We start from the raw sequence: 20862 nt of genomic DNA on the forward strand, positions 1-20862 counted from the left end.
ATGAAAGCTTATGCCCAGATAAATTTGTTAGTCTCTAAGGTGCCACAAGGACTCTTTGTTGTTTTTGCTGAATTCCTCCTGTATCTTCAGTTAGATACAGCATCTAAAACGATTGTGTAGTGTTGCTGAGCACTGTTAAACATTTACCACGCTTTTGCTCTAGCAGTGGCTGCTTTCCCGTGGTGGGAGAAGTGATTCCTTGTATATATGTAATGTTTATAAAATAGTTTTGGATCAGACTGACTGAAAATCAGAACAGCTGTGACAGTCCCATCATGTCTGTATCAAACTCTATAACAAATAATGGGACTTATATAACCAAGGAGAGGGAAAATGGCAAAAGCAAGGCACATGAAATCATAGCTTTTTACAAGTAATTGACACAGACAAGTTTTGAAAAAAGAGGCTCATTGACACAGCATTTTACAAAGATTTATTAAATGGGAAGTCCTCCCTCCTCCTCATGTTACAGTCTCGCCGCAGGCACACTAGTTTACCGTTCTGAGCCCCTGCTGGAAGGCGGCTATGGTAGTAGGCAGAACTGCTGCAATCCATGATCCCTTCACTCCTTATTATCCTTTTAACAACACAATAACAGCAGAGACTGTGGGTCCTGGTTCATACCCAAGGTCACGGTGCTCCCTGCCTCTCAAAGAGAGGTAGGTGAGTGTGAGGGAGAGAGATACTCTGTGAGACCCTGCACCTCCTAATCGCGCGGCCAGAGCTCTGCTCTTGCTCCAGCTATCTGATTCCGCACTGGGAAGGGCTCCAGAGTTGCATGGGGGCTGAACGGCGGCAGCACGAGGTGCTGAAGCCTGGTACTGAGCTGGGATTGTCTCTCCCCAACATGCAGCCGTTTGGCAGCAGACGCCAACAGCGCTCTTTAAAAGGCAGCTTCCAGCCTTAAAGGGCAGGGCTGACTCGCGCTGTGACAATTACAATGAGGGAGATTTAAAAAAAAATTAAGCGAGAGTGTGATTTTTTTTTTTTTTTTTGGCCCATGCCTCTTGCATCCCAGGAGGGGCGTGCTGGGGGGAATAATACTTTCGCCCTTCCCGGAAACGGGGGGGCTGCAGCCAGGGAAGCGGCGGAGGGGAGAAGGCAGCCAGCCAGCAGAGCAGCACCTGCGAACGTGGCTGGTGGTGACTCTGCCGCACCTTGGCGCTCGTTCTCCGCTGCCTTGGGCTTATCACCCTCCGCTCCGCCCCTGCCTCTCACAGCGTCCCTCCTGCGGCCGGAGAGCCCCCCGGGGCTGGGGGGAGCAGCTCGGGCTGCGGCTGGATCGGCTCCTTCACCAAGTCTTCTTGCCAAGTGCCGCCTGCGTTGTCAGCCCCTTGCTGGGGGGGAGGGGGGGGTTAACATGAACAAATCCATCTCGCGGCGCGGCGCCCGTGGCTGCTGCGGGAGGGTTCATTCACAGAAAGCGAGCCCGTGTGGCGCGGGGCGGGGAGAAGGACTCCAGAGACGGGGGAGTGAGGGGGACAGGCAGGAGACAGAAGCGGGAGAGACGCGAAAGCGGGAGGGAAGGGGCGAGCGAGCGCCCCATTGACAACCCAGCCCCGGAACGGGTGAAGCACATGCCCGCTGGGCCAGTTGACATGTAAATACAGAGCAGCTGCTCCTCTCCGGCTCCGGCCGGCTCTTCCCAGCTTCTGATTGGCTGCCAATGACATCACCCCCTGCCCCCCTGTGTTATACCACAACGGACTCAAAGCTACGTCGGATAAACTATCCCCAAGCGGCTGGGAGCCCAGCCCCCGGCTCCTCCCACTCCCTCACCTCCAGCCATTGGCACCCCGGCCCTCGGAGCCCGCCCGCTTGCAGGGGAGAGCCCCCATTGGGCGGGGGCGCCGTCCGTCCCCGCCCGCTCCGCCCCTTTCGAACCTTACATTTACAGTGTAGCAAAAGAGAAAGTAACTCTGTTGCAGCGGGAGATCAATGAAGCCCAGTGAATGGGGGTTTAACGTGTAACTCCGTAGCCGCAGACGAGCGCCGGATGCTGAAGGGATCTACTTATTTATGAAGTAAGTGGAAGGCTCTGATCATAATGTTAGGGGAGGGCAGCGTTTATATAGTTACACAGAGGTACAGCACCTATAACATGCATAGTATGAGAGAAGGGCATAGTTTCATCTGTATGCAATGCTACTTTTGGAGGGGTGGTGTAGAAAGCTCGGCCAACAGCGTTGGGCTTGTACTGCTTCTGATTACTGACCTCTGCTCTTTCTAGTGAGTGTTGGTGGGATGGGAGAAGCGGCTTTTCTTGTTTGGGATTGCTGCAGTGTGGTTGGTGGGTGGGTGAGAGACTAGAGTGCTCCCAGGGCTCTCCTTGCATCTTCTCCCTTGGCTTTATCTTCCCCCACCCCAGACACACACACGAGAGGGTGGTGGTTCGTGGTGCTAAATAGGGCTGCGTTAGCTCGGTTCCCTGACTTCGTGGTTTTGCTGGAAATATACGACCCTCTGCTGCAGAGATGCAGCTCTTCCAAAACTGCATATATATCCTTGGGAAAACAGCCCTCTGTACCTGGGATCAAATCCTGTGAAGTGTTTTTGTAATCTTACTGATTTTTATGTATACTTTAAAATAAAATTAGTTGCATTTTATTTTTAATTGTGCTGCTGTTTTTTTCCCTCTTTACTAGCTGGAGGAGATTGCTTTTTAGTTTTCCCTTATGTTTGACTGTCAGGCTCTTTTTTTTTTTTTTTTTTTTTTTTTTTTTTTTAAGAGGAAAGGAGGAGGGATAGGCTAGACAATTTACTGGGGTCATTTTGTAAAGGTTGATGATTGGTCTCTACCCTGAGATTTCATTTTCTGTCATGTTAGAGCTGACGTTCATCTGTAAATGATAAATATTTTCCCCATTGTAAAAATGTTTTCAAATTCATCTCGCAAAGAGATTTTTAGAGAAAAGAAGGAAGTGGAGGGACTTGTTATCCCAAGGCAGGCCAGAGAATACAACTCACTGATATAAAAAGGGGATGTTATAGGTATTGGAGACATGGACAGTATAATGTTGGAAGCATGAGGGGAAACTGATATTAGAAGTGCTCAGTCACTTTTATTTTGTTAGATTTATTTAATTTGTTAGCTGGTTGATGGAATGAATGTATTTTGAGGAGGGGAGTACCAGATGCTCTGAAAGTTGTTGGATATCTTTTTGGGGTGTGTGTGTGTGTAAATAACTTTCTGGTGTCTCTTAGTAGATGAGACAATAAAGCTTGTAAAGATCATGACCTAGGGGCTGCAGAGGGACCCTTATTCCTGGAGTCTCTAAAACTGTTCTGTGGGGTGAGGGTGCTTCTGCCTCTAGGATTGCTCGAGGTGCTAGAATTTCCAGGCTGATACATTTTTATTAGAATTGTACTAGGATCTAAAAAGGAGAGATGGAATGCAGGCTTGTCCCTTTCAATTACATAATGATCTCTGGCATCTTCTGTTTCTTGTTATGCCTTTGTTTCTGTATGGGTTCAAGCTTTCAAATGGCTTTCTCAAGAGTTTATTCCAAGGCTAGTTTTATTCAAGCTTGCTAGAAAAGTTGCACATCTGCCTCTGATGTATTTAGCTGCTGTGCATTCCAATGAGTTGTCGAGCCACGCCAGTAGTTCTGTCCCTTGCTGTGAGCAGAGGAAATGAGAGAACATGCCTTTTTATTATCTCTCCGTTGCATGCTTTGCAGCCTTAAGGCTTCAGGGTAGCTCAGCATCTGCATGTAAATGAATGTCGACTAGTTGCATGGTAGGCCAATTGCATGTTCTGCATTCTCTTTGGGTAAAGATTTGAAGTTTTTGCTGCAGGAGTGGGAGAGGTTCCTTCATTAACTGCACTGAGCTGATCACTCTTAGTCAGCGATGAGTATCAGAAACAGCTTTTAGAAATCTCTGACCCTGTATGTTTCATGTGATCCTTTTTCTTTTTCCCTTTGCAGACAGATCTTGAGTTCTTCTTGACTTGCCAATTCTCAGCCTCCTCATGCCTCCATCTCCTTTAGACGACAGGGTAGTAGTGGCACTTTCAAGGCCAGTAAGACCTCAGGATCTCAACCTTTGTTTAGACTCTAGCTACCTTGAATCTGCTTCTTCTGCCAGTGAGAGTCACACAAGTCTCCTTGGCACAGCTGTTGTGTCCCTAAAGGCTGCTAATCTCACGTATATGCCCTCATCCAACAGCTCTGCACGCTCTCTGAGTTGTGGATGCAGCAGCGCCAGTTGCTGCACTGTGGCAACTTACGACAAGGACAATCAGGCCCAAACTCAAGCAAGCACCAGCAGCACTACCAACGTAGGAACCTCTACCGCCTGCCCTGCTAACCAAATGGTCAACAACAATGAGAACACGGGCACATTGAGTCCATCGGGTGGAGTGGGGAGCCCGGCCTCAGGCACAACCAAGCAACTAGCTAGCATAAAAGTAATCTACCCTAATGACCTGGCTAAAAAGATGACCAAATGCAACAAGAGCCACCAACAGAACCAAGGGCCTGTCATCATTGACTGCAGGCCATTCATGGAGTACAATAAGAGTCACATTCAAGGGGCTGTTCACATTAACTGTTCTGACAAGATCAGCAGGAGAAGGCTCCAGCAGGGCAAGATCACGGTCTTGGACTTGATCTCCTGCCGGGAAGGCAAGGACTCCTTCAAGAGGATCTTTTCCAAAGAAATTATAGTTTATGATGAGAATACCAATGAGCCAAGCCGAGTAATGCCTTCCCAGCCACTCCACATAGTGCTGGAGTCACTCAAGCGAGAAGGCAAGGAACCTCTAGTTCTGAAAGGTACTTCTACCCACTACCCCCAAAATAATCTGCTGGTTTCTTGTGTCTTTTCTCTATAAATATCCAGGTTTTTTTGCTTGGTTGAAAGATGTACACTTAAAATCTATTTGGGAATCCTATATGTATAGAGTCCTCAATAGCAAAAGGAACATTCGATGACATTACTATAACCAGGGTGCACAGCTGTTGAAGGACCATCGTCAGAGTAGTTCTCAATGGTTTGCTATCAAACTTGGTGGGGGAGGGAGGGATGTAGCTGGTGGGATCCCACAGGGGTTGTCCTGGTTCTGGTACTAGTCAATGTTTTCATTAATGACTTGGATAATGGATCTGGAGAGCATTCTTATAAAATTCACAGGTGACACCAAGCTGGGAAGGGTTGCAAGCAGTATGGAGAACAAGATTAGAATTAAAATCAACCTTGAAAAATTGGAGAACTTGTCTGAAATCAACACTATGAAATTCAATAAAGACAAGTGCAAAGTACTACACTTAAGAAAGAGAAAAATTAAATGCACAGCTGCAAAAAGAGGGGAATAAGTGGCTAGGCAGTAGTACTGGTGAAAAGTACCTGGAGGGTACAGTGGATCAGAAACCAAATGAGGCAACAACATGATGCAGCTGCTAAAAAGGCTAATATCGTTCTGGGTTTTTTTTAACAGGAGTGTCGTATGTAAGACATGGGAGGTAATTGTCCTGCTCTACTTGGCACTGATGAGGCCTCAGCTGGAGTGCTGTCTCTAGTGTTGGACGCCACTCTTCAGAAAGATGTAGACAAACTGGAGAGAATCCAGAGGAGAACAACAGAAATGATAAAAGGATTAGACAACCTGACCTATGAGGAAAGGCTTTAAAAAAAAAAACAAACCTGGGCATGTTTAGACTTGAGAGAAGAGGACTTGGGGAACCTGAACACATTTGAAGACTGTTAGGTGCTCTTATTGAAAGGATGGTGATCAATTGTTTTTCATGTCCACTGAAGGTAGGGCAAGAAGTCATGGGCTCAATCTGCAGCAAGGGAGATTTAGGTTAGATATTTGGAAAAACTTTCTACCTATAAGGGTAATTAAGCTCTGGAATAGGCTTCTAAAGAAGGTTGTGGAATCCCCATAAATGGAGGTTTTTAAAAACAGGTTGTTAGACATAACACCTGTCAGGGATGGTCTAGGTATACTTAGTCCCATAGGGGGCTGTAGGAGATGACCTCTGAAAGTCCCTCCACCTCTCCATTTATTATGAGTCTATGATTAAGAGAGGGGAGGAAGATCTTAGCATGTGTCTTACATATAAAGCATGGAGCTGATAGACCTTGGTGTTTAGGTTTTTTTTGTTTGTTTTTAAATGAATATTGCTGTCTGAGGGTGAAGATAGGTGGGAAGAGAGGGAGGAAACAGACTTCCTAGATTCCTAATGTCTGTGCAGAGTTTTAATTTTTCCTAACTATAAGCATTTGGACTAGAAATACTTATAGTAAAGGGCAAAGACCCAAGAAGATGCAATACTCTACCCAAATATTTTAGATCAAATTGATTTTTGGGGACCTTGGATTTCTAGTAGTCTTGCTGTCTGTTATTTTAGTCTTCATAAAACTTAGCTCATAGAAGTTGGAGATGGGCAATAGGGGTTGGGTAAAAGAAGAGGAAGAGGTATTAACCTAACTAGTCTGAGTTCTCAGATTAGTCTGTGGACTACCATGGTATACTACCTGTTCTGGTGGCTGATCATTTGGATCTCAGTATATTTTACACTGTGCAGGGCTGGAATGTTGAGGGTCCAGAAAACAATTTCTCTGCTCTGAAGTTGTCTGCAGGAAAACACTTTTTTGAAGAACTACTGTTTTAATGCTTTGTCCAGTCTAATTTTCAGTGTTTCAAGTGATGTTGTCCACCACTTTGAAAAGCTTTCCACAGTCTAATACTGTCTGAAGATATTTACCTTTTTCTTCATTTCATTCTGGTACTTCTGTTGCCATCCAAATTGTCTTCCCTTTCCTTGTTATTTAGACCCTTCAAATACTTGGTTGACAGTTTGACCCTTCCCTCTCCCTTTAGCCATGGTTTACCCAAACTGTACATATTGAACTCCCTTAATCTTCCTCAGAGGTAATTTCTTCTAGCCTTGCAATCATATCCCAAAGAATATGGCAGTTAACCTTGCTGTTCTGAGAGTTGCTAGAGGACTCTGTGGAAGTAGATGGGTCAAAGAATGGAGCTGAGTTAAAGGTTTTGTGGCAACCTTCACAATTTTGTTTAAACCTTAAAATCATGTTTTGGCTTTCTTGTGCATTAACTGCAACTCACAGTGACACTGATTTGATTTTGACAATTGCAACTGGTTCCCAATGGACTTTCACTGAAATCATTAGGCCATCATGATTCTTATGCATGCAAAAGGAACAGAGAGACACATTGTGCAGTGAAGCTTCCTTTTAAATTCAGTGCTACTATTGACCATAGTTCTGTCTTAACAAAGCTTTCCTTCCCTCGTCCCTGTCTTGACGTTCATACCTTTTTCAGCAAAGAAAATGTTTATAGAAAAAGATCTTTTTCTGTATTTCTTTGTAAGAAAGATATGGGTAAATGACATCGCATCATGACAATTCCAGGATACTGATATACTGTGTGGTAGCTATGCTTTATCTGCATAGATATTTGGTATCAGTGAGATGTTCGGCAATTGTAACAGTAGCGAGCAAGTCCACCCAGGTGTCATGCTTGAAACATGGCTTTTATACCCTCCTTTACTGATGCTAACTGCTGGGTGCTCTGCTGAGATTTCGTAAAATGCTTGCAAAATCACCCAGTACACACTACTTTGGTCCTGCTCTGAAGCAGACCATTTTAAAATTGGTGAGAAGCATTTAGTGGTTGGCTCAGAAGATTCTCTTAGAGTTTGGATCTCTTTCTCCCCCTCCCTCTCCACCCCCCTCGGCAATCAGATGTTCCCTCTGAACTATTTTTTGCCAAGGTGTGTGTGTGGGGGGCGGGGAGGATGAAACAGGTAAAGGACAAGGGAAGAAAAACCTCTGTGTTAACTGTGGTTTAAAGGGAATGGAACTAGCTTGGGAAAGCGCATCAAGCGGAGGAGGGCCAAGAGCTCTCCCATTTTAAACAGGTTATCTTGCATTTTTAAACCCGCTTCTTCCCCCCCCCCCTCCCAAATTTGAAATGGGGTCTGAGTAGGGGCCTCTTGGAGTTGGGATTATTATAGAGTAACTAATAAGGCTCTGCTTAGGCTTCCATGCCTGGAAAGTAGCAGTAGAAGTGCTTGTTATTTAGTTCCAGTTGTCAGATAGGATTTTTCCATCATGCTTCAATAGCGCGCGCGCGCGTGTGTGTGTGTGTGTGTTTAGGGATTGAACTAAAATTGAAGAGAGGATATAAAGCCTCATTGCTTTTTATTTTAGAAGATTTCTCTTGCTCACCACAATCCAGTCATAATTTATTGCTGGCCCATCTGATCCTCTGTTTTATGTTTGTAAACATTGGTTGCTAACCTTGCCGTCCAAATTTATGTCCCCCTGATCTGGTGCCATGTTCTCCATGTATGGTGCTGCCTGTCAACCAAGCAGCCTTGTTGCCGTTTTAGTGTTGCAGTGTCACATTGAGGAGAAATTGATCAGAGAACCTCCGGGCCCTTGGCCTTGGGGATTAAATTACTGCTTTAATTTACAATTCTTCTGGTTGGTGACTTCAGTCCAAGATGTATCTTGTTCTAGATGTCTGAATCTTTATTTAATTATTTTTTAAAGCAGTGAGGGACGTATTGTGTGCTTTCCTAAAACCAGACTGATCTATTGGTTAAAATACACTTTAAATTTCTCCATTGGCATGAACACTTAAGCAATCTGGTTTAATTTAACACTAAAAATAAGTTATTAATTTCAGCAGGACCACGTGTTGTACTGGGGCTGCAACAAGAAGACACATCTGGGCAGTGTTGAATGTGATTGGGCTTGCCTTTGTTTTATGAAGGGATTTTTAATCTCTCTAATGTTCCTCCCCCTCCCCTGCCTTCTCTGCACTATTTCTTTGCCACTTCCTCTAGTTATGGGGTACATTTTTTTTTTCTTTAAAAATTAAGGTAAGATTTGCATTTGATTTAAGCACTTCAAAAGCCAAGTTTGAAATGCTGCTATGCTTTTTGAATAACAAATACAAGAACTTCTATATCTACAGAAGTATATATCAGATTATATTTTTAGCAGTATTGTCAAATTGTGTATAAACTTAAACTGCTTTTTATTTTATCCTGACGAAATCCAAAGCTTTGGTTTGGTTGCATACAGTATGTCACATAGCTTTCTCCCCCCACTCCCTCCTCCCAACTTCCCCTTTTTTCTTCCCTTTAACAGTAGATGCTAGTGTCAAGTAGTTATCAGAAAGTAAAGGCACTTTCTTTAGTGGCTGGATTTCTTTGCATATCATCATCTCTTTCTCTTAGTGTACCACATACAGAACTGATCGCAGTGGTGTCTTTCACCAGTTCTGCTAAATGACTAGAGGCACTTACACAATTTGCTTTGCCTTTCATTGTTCTTGGGGAGGGAGGGAGTCAATTTTCCCCAGTCAGTGGGTGGGTAAAGTCAGTGATGTGGGCCTACTTCTGCTCTCCTTGAAGCTGATGGAAAAATAGTCACTGCATTCAGTGGAAGTAGACTTGGGAGCCCTGATGGCTTGGTCCTTAGCCTCATCGACCCATGGAACAGGGTGAGAGGGAGAGACCTGGGGTGAAATCCTGGCCCCATTGAAGTTAATAGCAACACTTCCAGGACTTCACCCATGGTGTGGAGGGGCCTCAGTGCCTTATAGGGGGAATTCTTCTCCTATTAGTGACTAATCCATAGGTGAAGCAATATTGCCAACCCTTGCAATTTTATCACAAGTCTTGTGGTACTTGGTGTTTGCTTTTTATGTTTTTGTTTTCCCCCTTAAATCCCCAGCTCTTGGAGTCAGGTAATTACATAAATATCTCTGCTTTAATTATAAATGAAGTGGTGTTGGTTTTGTTTTTCCCCCCTCTGGGATTGAAGGGAAAAATCTGGGGCAGGAAATGAATTGTCCAGGCTCAGAAACCAGAAGATACGTTGCGGGGTGAAGGGAGATCATTTAAAACAAAACATGATTTTTCAAGCCAATCACTTTTTTTTGTTTTTTGATTTTTAAAGGGGACAGGCTGATTTGAGATTTTGAATGTGTGAGATTGGCAGATTGTCAATCCTGCAGATTGTCAAGGGGGGGCTTCCTTCTAAAGAAAGTCTTGATGCTTTTCACAGTATTGTGCACAATTAAGTTCTATGAACCCAAAGAAGTGTGGCTAAAGCTCAGTTAGTTCCTTGTAACTCCTTTTGTTTTCCTCTTGGCGTGAGGAGCTTATTTCTGTTCTGCTGTTCTATCTTTGCACTGTTCATCTAACGGGGGAATAAATGAAGTGAAGTGTTTTAGGTCTTGTTATAGTGATGAGTGTAAAACCTGCCACCAAGCTGTTTGGTGTGTGTTGTCATGATCTAAGAATAATTTCCAGACTCCTAACTTCAACAGGTATCAAGAAAGTTAAAATAATTCCTAAAGAATGCAGAGCTTTGTAGATCTTTAAATAAATGTCCATCTAATGTCATACACTAAGCTCACTGTGAAATACAGTTATCTGCTTGCTTCTCTGTACCTGATGTTAGTTTTCTTTTCAGAAATAAACATGGTTATGTTTTGTTGTAATTCTAGAGTAACTCTGATGTCAGAGTTACTCTAAATTTGCAGATGTGTAATTATGGATCAAATTCTGCTTTGAGTGACTGACCAAAACTACTGGCCAATAGAATATATGAAAATTTAGCATATATTTCTGCCAGGGATCTCAACGCACTGAAGTCAATTAGACCAGTGGCTCTCAACCTTTCCCGACTACTGTACCTCTTTCAGGGGTATGATTTTTCTTCCATGCCCTCCAAATTTCACCTCACTTAAAAACTACTTGCTTAAAAAATGAGACCTAAAAATACAAAAGTGACAGAGCACACTAGTACTGAAAATTTGCTTACTTTCTCATTTTTACCATGTAATTATATTCCAATCAATTTATTTTATAAACATTGTACTTAAATTTCAGTGTATATATAGAGCAGTAAAAACAGGTCCTAGTCTATATGAAATTTTAGTTTGTATTGACTTCATGAGTGCTTTTTAGGTAGCCTGTTGTCAAAGTAGGCAAATATCTGGATGAGTTGAGGTACCCCCTGGGAGATCTCTGTGTACTCCCAATGAATAAGACCATAACTACACTTGGAAAAAGTTGTAATTTTAAATCCTAGTGTGATTCAAAATAAAACTTGCCTTGTAAAATTCTGGCCCCACTGAGATCAATGACCACTCCCAATGACTTTGCTAGGGCCAAGATTTCACCCTAAGATTTTAATATATACTACCTAATGTGTTAAAACTACCACTCTTTTTTTTTTTTTTTTTTTCTGTGATTGACAACACTAAGGCCTTGTCTACATTCTCTCTCCACTCCAGTTATGTACATGGGTTTATACAAGGTAAACTGAAGCACAAATATTATTGAAAAATTTAACATTCTCAATCCCTTAAACCGCATTAAAGGGACATTGCTGCATAAGAAACTGAAAACTGCTTTCTCTTTGCAGCTACATGACATGCTGTCCTTGCCTCCAAAATAAATGGTATCTATTGTGTGGTGTCCCAGCATGCACTATGCTGCTGGTTATGTCACACTCAGCCTTGAAGAAAGCAGGAGACTACCTCTGTGTAGGGGTAAGAAGTCCTGTTTTCCTTCCAATGTTGCATTTTTCTCTTTCAAGGGTTTTCCCTGGGGATCCTTCCTTATACCTTGGGGATCCACAATAAGAATATTAAAAAGCAAACTGTTTTAAAGACCCATCCCTGCAACATTTGGGAGGAACAATCTGGATTTACCATCCCTTTTTTGGAGGCTGGCTCCGTCTCTAATGCTGGGTGTGACATCACCTGCAATGTGAATGGCAGGTTTAGCACTCGATAAAAGCTGGCATTTGGGTGAAGGGGATTAGCAGTGCATAGATCTGCAAAAGACTATGGAGTTGGGTTTTGGGTACCTAAATTTACTGATATGGCCATTCATTCTCTTCACCCTGTTTGGTAAGGGACATTCAGTACCTACTACTAAAGTTCCATTGTTCTTGGTAATATTGCATATTTAAAATCTCCCTTCAGTGTAAGTTTAATGCTGTTAAGTACTGGATTGACGGCCCTGGCAGCAGTCCCTGCTGAACTACAGAACCAGGTACAGCGCTGGCCTTGTCTTCACTGCTAAAAAAGGTGTGTTCTTCTTAACTTGGGGTAACTAACCTGCGTGAACTGTCCAGAGGTAAAAACGCAATGTAGTTAAAGCACTTCAATTTTACTTCAAGTACATTTGCCCAGGTGAGCTCCTGGAAGGGGTATAGGGCTGTTTAGTTTTACCGTGAGATAAGCAGCCCTATTCCAGTGCCTTATCCTCATGTGTGTGTTTTTTTTTTTTGTTTTTTTTTAACCTTGGGGATAGTTCATGTGTTTTCCTGAGGTAAAAGAAAAAAAAACCAAGCCTCTTTTTAAGCAATGCACATGAGACACCTTGCACTACTGCTGGTTGTGGCTTTGACACACTGACCCCAAAATGGACCTCAACCCTTGCTTGGAGAAACCTTCCTTAAGGCTGCAAGGCAGATCAGTCTCTTCACCTGTTGGCTCATTGGTCACCACTGAGACTTCCAGCATGAGTGTTACTGTTAGTTGTCATGTGGATGTACAAAGCTAACCTACTGTACAAACAAAACACCAAAACCACATTTATGTTCTAGGCTTGAGTGGTAACCTGGACACTGCTTAATGCAAATATGTCTGCATAATGCCTTTTAAGTTTGCGCACAGGGTGGGTTTTTTCCTTCAAAGTAGCAGCTGACATTGTTACTGTGCTTAATACTCAAAGATTCTTAAGATTACTGTGGGTTTATAATAAATCTGAAATGTGCTGTGGGGGATCAACCACCGGGCTTCAAGCTGTGACTTTTTAACATGTGTTTTTTGATGGAATAAGTAAGAGAATGTTAAGGTTGCATATTTTAGGACTCAAAAGCCAAGAAATGCCCAGAGTAGGACCACACATGCAACTTTAACTGTGTGTGGGTGTCTGTACGTGGTTTTTATTCTCATGATCACACACTGTTTCTCGGTAATATAGTGAAGCATTCAACTTCGCTACAATTTTTAGATACAGAAATGTAGCACTTCCTACCGCCACTCTGTGTATGCAGATAACCCCAGGCAGGTTATTTCACATAGACTTGCAGTTGCAGTTGACCACATGTGGGGGGGGAGGGGAAATGCATGGCCTTGTATTTAAGGAAATATGCAATCATCTAGTATAAAAATTGTCATGCATATAGAATCCTAGAAATTTAGGGCTGGAAGGGATCTCAAGGGTCATCTAGTTCATCACTCCCATGCTGAGCCTGTGGTAGTATACCCAGATTATTTGACAAGTGTTCTATGTAGCCTGTTCTTAAAATCCACCAAGATTCCACAATCTTCATAGGTAACTTGTTCCAGTGCTTAACAATGGTTATAATGAGATTCCCTTATGCCTCCCTCCCGCCATATCTAAATCTCCCTTTCTACAAACTAAGCCTATTACTACTTGTCTACCCTTAGTGGACATGGAGAACAACTGATCATTGTCCTCTTTACAACAATCTTTTAGGTATATATGCACAAGAGAGCAGAGCTAAGATTGAACATACAGCTTGAACTGTGCAACTGTACTGTTCTCTTAACTTTGTGACTGATCCCCACATAGAATCTTCTAGAATGTATTCACAGGTTCCAAAACAATCTTGAGTTTTTGGCTTAAATACCATAAGGTTAAAAAAACCCCCAACACTTGGAGTTATTTTTATTTGCTGCCTTGTTTCTGAGCCTTTAGGGTGCACTCAGTGATGTATTCAAGCTTTTGTCTGCAACCATAAGGGCTAGAAACTTTTTTTTTAAAATTTTTATTTATTTATTTATTTATTTATTTTTTAAATGAAAGCTGAGCTTCTCAGTTAGTCCCAGAGTGCCAACATCTGGGCTCTCTCTTTTTTTTTTTTTTTTTAAAAAAAAAAAAAAGCCAAGCCAAATATTGCAAATCTCACGATTGAAATTGCAAGAGTTGGCAATACTGCTGGAGGGAATACTGAAGAAAAGTGAGAGAATAGTTCCTTCCATATCACTGAATTTCTGTTTGGGTTAATGCAATTTGTATGTCTCTTGCAGACCTGTGCCTCGCTCACTGCACACTAAAGTACTGATCCTATGAACGTGCATGCAATAGCTTTACTCATGTGGCTAGTCCCACTAAGTCCCAAAATTACTGTGGACACAACTGTCTGTGGGATCAGGCCAGGTTGCCAGCCCCTCCGCTCTCACTGCCCAAATAAATACAAGTAGACCACTATGCAGTTGTACCCTGCCTCTGCTTATAACATTATTGACACATAAAAATTATGTCCATGTGTACAATGCTAACTTTCAAAGTCTTGCAGCTTGGCCACTTTTGCCCATGAAACATTCCAGAACAGTCAGTGAAGGGCACTTCTCTACCACATTGATACTTTCTCCCCAAGATGCTTCATCATTAGAGCTGCTGTGTTTTGTTTTGTTAAATCTTTAGAACTGTTTTGTACTGGGGATTATTTTTGCTCAAATTAAAATTCGCCTTCAGGGCAACAACAAACCTGGAAAAATCTGTCTGGGAGGGAAAGTTTCAGCATTGATTTCCAACACCCCACCCATAAGCTCTGTTGTTCTCTAGGGAGAACATGTCTTCCTACCCTGCTGCAGATCCTGGGCCTGTAGAATGTCCTCTGTGGGATTTGGGGTGGGGGAGGGATAGCATAGTGGAGGTAGCATCCTCTTCTGTGGAGAAGATGGGAGATCTGCATGTGCAGGGTATATCTGTGCACCCATGATTTGTGCACCATCTGGGAGAATGATTATAACTGTCAAGTCACTGCAATGATAACTTTAGCCCAGTGTGATTAAACCTACATAATGGACTTGCTGGGAGGCCTTGGGCAAGTCATTTTAATCTGTCTGGGTTTTCTTTTTAATCTTTCCCAACTCGTGATTTATAAAATAGAGCTAATACTTTGCCTATCGTGGTTAACATTATATGTAATTGACCCAGAATTATCAACAATAATTTTCCTATGCTTTAGTACTATGTCATTTGCAGCCTTGCCAAACCCAAGCTTTGAAATATCATGAGTCAGTCTCCCTCCCCTCCCCAATCATAACATTATAAATACGTGATAAACGTTGGGTTCTTATGTACTGTGATTTCTTCCCCCCCACCCCATTTTTCTTTCTGCAACAATGAAGGATAGAAACTTTATTTTAAAAATGTGAAAGTTGAGCTTTCCATATAGTGTTCTGTCTTCAGGAACTGGGCCTTAAAGTGAAACGTGGAATTGCCATGAGTTGGCAAAATGACCTCTGAGCTACCACTGTTCATTGACTGGGGGTAAATGGCAACCTCTGTCCCAGTTACTATTAGTGAGCACTTTGAAGATATAAAACACTGTGTTAGTGCTAATAATAGTAGACTGGTTGGGATCCAAGAAGGAAATAAAATTTTAAGTGATCTCAACACATTTGTTTCAAATCTGTATTACTACAGTAAAGTTTTTGAAAATCTTTAGAATATTTGAGTTAGCCCCCTTTTGATTCACTGAAAGGGAGAAAAGATGACTTGAAAGATGCCTGTTATAAAAGGAAACATGTCATCCCTTGCCCTTGCAAGAATTATGCACATGAATTATTATTTGTTAAAATGCCTTGGGAAATTCATAAAACCAGAGGATTGGGCGTAACTTGCAAGCGTCTGTCACATTAGTTGAATGCGATGGTTTTGTCAGTTTACTATGCTAAAGCCTGAAACTGGCTCTTATATAAGTGACTGGCCAATAATGTTATAAAACAAAAGCTATTGTTAAGCAATTGACCTGTTCTGAGACCATGACAGCTTCTAGCTCCTCTGAAATAATAGAGTACTCTTGGCTTTGGTCTCTGCAAAGATCGTGTAAGTGTTTCCTATGCTCTCTACTGAAGCTGTTAAAATTCACTGGCAGTTTTAAGACTAAATATATTTGATATTTTAATTTTCAGCTTTTCATAATCACATCAGTAGCAGAATATATACATACACATTTAAATTCCAAATGGCAATTTTAAAATAAAATGAGCTATGTAGAGTATTGCATTACTCCTCACAACACACTTGTGAGGCATTATGACCTATTTACAAACAGAGAAACTGAGAGCCAGACTGAGTTTAGACCAAGGCCACTCAGTGAGTCAGTGGCAGATATTAGAATTTTGGGTTTCGTTGTTCCCAGTCCCATGCTCTAATCACTGAAAATGTAGACTCATTTCCTTCCACCCTTACCTGCCAAGGCTTGTGTTCAGGGTTCTGTTTCTACTGGAAGTCCATGATGTTGGATGTATTTAAAGCAATGTGACGGATCATGCCTTCTCTTATTGTTGTCTTTCTCCTATTACTTTGCATTTCTCTTTCCCATTTCTCTCCTCCCTCTCTCCTGTGTGTATATCACCTTTATGATTCAGGCCTAGGGAACCAGCTTCACAGGAAGAGTAGCATCAGTTTCCCACAGAAAAGCTCTTCCTTCAGCAACAGTCATGACTGACTGTATCATTTCTATCTACTTGATTAAACTGAAGTTTCCACAAGAATTGTGTGGAAAACCTCTCCATACAGGAGCATGGGGCTACTTGCTCATTATGGCTACCTGCTGGCCTCTTGGATGTCAAGTATGGGGAAGAGAAGGCTTTGCCCAGCGTTCAATCATTCTTTAGTTAATGTTTTTTTTTGTAGACTCCTTAAATATTAGAGGGAAGCATCTTAAAGAGACTCTCTCTCTCTCTCTCTCTCTCCCTCCCTCTCTGTACAAATTCTGTTTAGAGCGACTCTTGTATAAAGTTGTAAATGGAGCCAATGTTTCCCAATTATGTGGAGATCTAAGGTCTGTTACTTAGTTACTGTTAGAATTCTTTTCCTTGTTCCTTTTTTGATTGCTCTAGGAGATGCAGTGCGGGAGGTGGGAATGAGTGCAGAACTCAGATTAAGTTCGTCTACAACCTTGGTCCTTTGAGATGCTCAGTGATCTAGGGTGGCCTAGTGCCTGTAGTGGCAAAGCACTCCTACTTTCCATCTGGAGCTGGTCAAAAGAACGCACCCATCCTGTCAACCACGGACCTGGCCATGGTGATTGATGCATTTATGAGCTCCAGGGTGGATTGCTGTTGTTTTTTGATGTATAGGAATGATACACACCACATGCCCTAAAAAAGTTCTGGGCAGAAAGAGTTCCAAGGGATGAGGGGAGGAAAGGTGTGACAATGTGGGTTAACACCTTTTGTGTTCTTTCAGTTCTGGGCTGGTGAGGGCCAGTGTGGCTATTGGCATAAGTTGGGCATCTCAGGGAGATGCCCTAGGTCTTGTTTTGTCTGGGTTGCCCAAAGGCAACCCAGTGCTGTGGCTCTACCCTGGGGGATTGGGTGTCGTCTTGAGACTGCAGCAGGCTGACCTATGCACTGCCTTGCACCATGGCAATTCTCCTCTGAACAACTATGGATTGTTATTGCCCTAATGGCGACAGGGAGCCCCCTTCCCTAACTGGTACAAGAGAGTAACCAATCTACTGAGTAACAAGCCAGCGTGAACCCTGTCACTGTGGTGCTCCAGTCGCTCTGCAGTGACTTCCTATCAAATGCAAGTTTTGTATAGTAATTGTTCAGCATCCTTTGGGAAAGGATTGGCATGGGCTGCCTGAGGGGTCTTGCTTCCCTCCCTGAGCTCCCACAACGTTTATATCCACTGGCACAATGAAACTGCTGGTCAGTACGGGGAGGCTTGTGAGTGCTGCAGGCAGAACTCTTTGAAGGAGCTGGACCTAGGCTAGGGACATATCTCCCATAAGAGAGAAGCAACTGCTGATCTACCTGCTCTGAGAACTCCATAGAAGACGCTTCTCTTTCACTTTGCTTTCCTTCATTAAGTTCTCTGCATACCTGTGCCCTATAAACTAATCTAGTTTAGTTTTTGTTGAGATGTAAATGGCCATCATCAGGGTCCAGCATTAAAACAATACTTGGAGGGGACAGCTCATGCCTCTGAACCATTGCTCCAGGCTGACTGCTGAATCTGTAAGATAATGCTGCACTAAACCACATTATGAAGGTTTTCTTTACTACCAAAAGTTTTTCTTTACTTCACTTAAGGGGGGTGTGGGTTTTTTTTTTTTTTTTTTTAAGTTCTTCAGTAATGAATTGGCTACTAAGGAAGTGCCAGTATGGGTTATCAGTGTGTAATGAGTCAATCTAACACCGGCTGTATGTGGGGCTGATAGAATTGTAGTTCCCTTTGCAACAGCATTTTGGATGAGAGGTGGTCACCCTTGTCCTCTGAAGAAACAAGTTGCAGTATCTCCTATAGAGCTTATGGCAAAGTTTGTCCTTAAGAAAATGTTTCCCTTAAAAGCATAAAATGAGTAAGTGGATAAACGAGTTGTGGAAACAGTAGGTTTAGAGAAAGCCACTGTTTAAGCAGAAGTGTTTTAATCTTACCCTTCCAGAATTACAGACTTACTTTTTTTTAAACTTCACCCCTTCCCTCTTCATATATGCTGAGCCAGTACCCTTTTGCATTGCTTTAACGTGCATGTAATCCACCACATGATCACACCAGCTGCTGATTGTGTCAATGTGAAGGCTGCCTTGAAGGGCAAATGGGCATTATTGCTTTAGATATAAATATGGTGATGGCTAGATGTAGGAGAGAATCAGCAACAGAACCCCAAATGGACAGGTTTTTTTTCAGACAGCTTTTTTCCTCAGTCCTATTTCACTCACTCTCCTTTCAAGGCTGATACAGCAGGGGGTGAGGTCATAGTGTCAATACAAAGTTGTTAGTTTTTATGTCTCTTACAACATACATGGCCAATGATTCTCCTTGGCCATGCTGTTTTGGAATAGAATGAGCACCTTAATCAGCCTTTTCAGTTCAGATTGTTAGATGCTCAAGAAGACAAATGTAAAAGCACGCTGACAGGTAGTCTAGGTCCAAAACTTAGGGTTGGGGAAAAATAGTCATAAATCAGACACTGAATATTTTATAGAGTATCATAACTCTGCATTGTACTTTATGGAGACTGAAAAGAAGATAGAATTCCTGAAGGCTTTCTAGTGAAAATTAGACAAGGGGTGGGGTATGAAAGTGTAAAATGTCACTGGGTCTTGGAGCCCATGCACACAATCCAGTGTGCCCATTACAGCTCTTGGGGCCCCTTCAAAACTAGGAGCTATAGTTGCAGGGCATGTGACTAGGAGCAAGAGATACAAGGCTTCCTGATTCTTAGTCAGGACCAGCAGATAGGAGACCTAAGGAGGGGGAAGCCCTAGTGTGGGGGCATAGTATCCTGGAAGATATTATATGGGGGAGGATATGTCCTTACCCTTTCCCACTGTCCAAAGTGGGAAAGATCTCAGTTTGCCAAGTATTTTGAGTCTCTTTCGCCTCTTTTGGTTTCATCAGTATGCCTGTCCTGAGGAAATGGACGTAGAACTAAACTTGAACATTTGGGCTCTCCTGGCTGGTGAATCTACCCACCAAAGTAGCTTGAACCCTTATCCCCTAAGAAGTGAATTGCATGGTCTGATGCTACCTATCCAGGGAGAGCAAACGGAGTAGATGGTACAAGTGTAGAAGTTAATGGTGGGAAGAAGAAAGATCTGGAGGAAGGTTGGTGGGCAGAGGGATGTAGTTTCAGGTGTAGGGAACAGTATAGGAAAAGCCATGAATGAAGAGACAAGACAGGAAGAGCGGTCGGAGAAAAGGGATTGAGGTGGAGGGTGACAAAAAAGGGAGATAAAATACAGGCAAGGGAAGAGCTGTGCAGAGTCTTAGAAGTAAGAATGAAGAGCCTGACCTCAGTGTCAAGGCATGGTGCCAGAGAAAGGACTTGAGACATGAGCGATGTCATGACGAGAGATGGGAAGTGAAGCTTGTTTCAGCAGATGAAGAAGGAAGGCTACGGGGCTTTGTCTACCAGCTGTGCCACTGCTGGCAAAATAGTACAAAATCTCTCTAGTGTAGACAGGGTCAAAGAGCTTGGGGAGGAGATTATAGTGGGTCAGAAAGAGAATGTCCTGTGAACTGGAGGTCTGGCAGTGAGGAGTTGGCAGGAGTTAGAAGGGTTAGAAATAATCTAAAATGTGTGTTAATATACATCTGAGAATTTTACCCTAGGTTCCTCTTTAGAAACCAAAAAGGACCTCAAAGCAACTGCTGTCGCTCACGAAAGCTTATGCTCAAATAAATTTTGTTGGTCTAAGGTGCCACAAGTCCTCCTGTTCTTCTTGTCAAGGATGTGCTTGCAAATCTTTTACTTCCTTTAGGGCCAGGGTTTGTTTATAAACTAGCCTCTCTAGGTAAAAAGAAAAGGAGTACTTGTGGCTGTTACTCTGAAACCTCTCTAGGTAGTTCACATGGCGAGGGGGGGAACCTCACCTTACAGGTTCTCTGGAATGTGAAGAGCTTTTTGCTTTTGTCAGACTTTTTTTGGTTGGTTGGTTGTTAGATTTAGGATTTCTTTTTTTTGTGTTGTGAAGCTTTCACCTTGGTAGCTTGATTAGAGGGAGTGACTCGATTAGATTGGGTGTATCAAGGTGGAAGTTTTTTGTAGCCACCTGTTTAGTTTTACATTTTTTTTAAGCTTAATCTCTTACGGCAAGGCTGACACTTAGTGCTGTGTGTGTGTGGAGGGGGCAAAAAACCTGCTGTCAACTTTTAAAGGTGCTGCAGGCAGACCCTGGCAGGTGAGAAAAGTGCTTGCAGCACTAGAGAGCAAGACTCCTCTAATCTGTTAGTAACCAACATAAATAGAAAGGTGTAAGTCTCTCTCTCTCTCTTTTTTTTTTTTTTTAAATTCTCCTTCAAAGACTGGATAGATTTCAGAGGCAAATGTGATCCAGCAAAGTCTACTTGTATTCTG

At 42.7% G+C, this 20862-nt stretch overlaps 1 protein-coding gene across 1 annotated transcript in view; it reads left to right on the forward strand.

Annotated features, from left to right (window-relative positions):
• The first annotated feature begins 1919 nt into the window (after positions 1-1919).
• DUSP10 (dual specificity phosphatase 10) overlaps positions 1920-20862 on the forward strand; it is a 36986-nt gene continuing 18043 nt past the window's right edge. The window contains exons 1-2 of the mRNA XM_074947110.1: positions 1920-2024; positions 3930-4778. Coding sequence (XP_074803211.1) covers positions 3974-4778 — 805 coding nt within the window. The 5' untranslated portion in view covers positions 1920-2024; positions 3930-3973. The remainder of the gene's footprint in view (positions 2025-3929; positions 4779-20862) is intronic.

The sequence above is a fragment of the Natator depressus genome, chromosome 3 (genome assembly GCF_965152275.1).
Source record: "Natator depressus isolate rNatDep1 chromosome 3, rNatDep2.hap1, whole genome shotgun sequence".
In the NCBI taxonomy this organism is placed as follows: Eukaryota; Metazoa; Chordata; order Testudines; family Cheloniidae; genus Natator; species Natator depressus.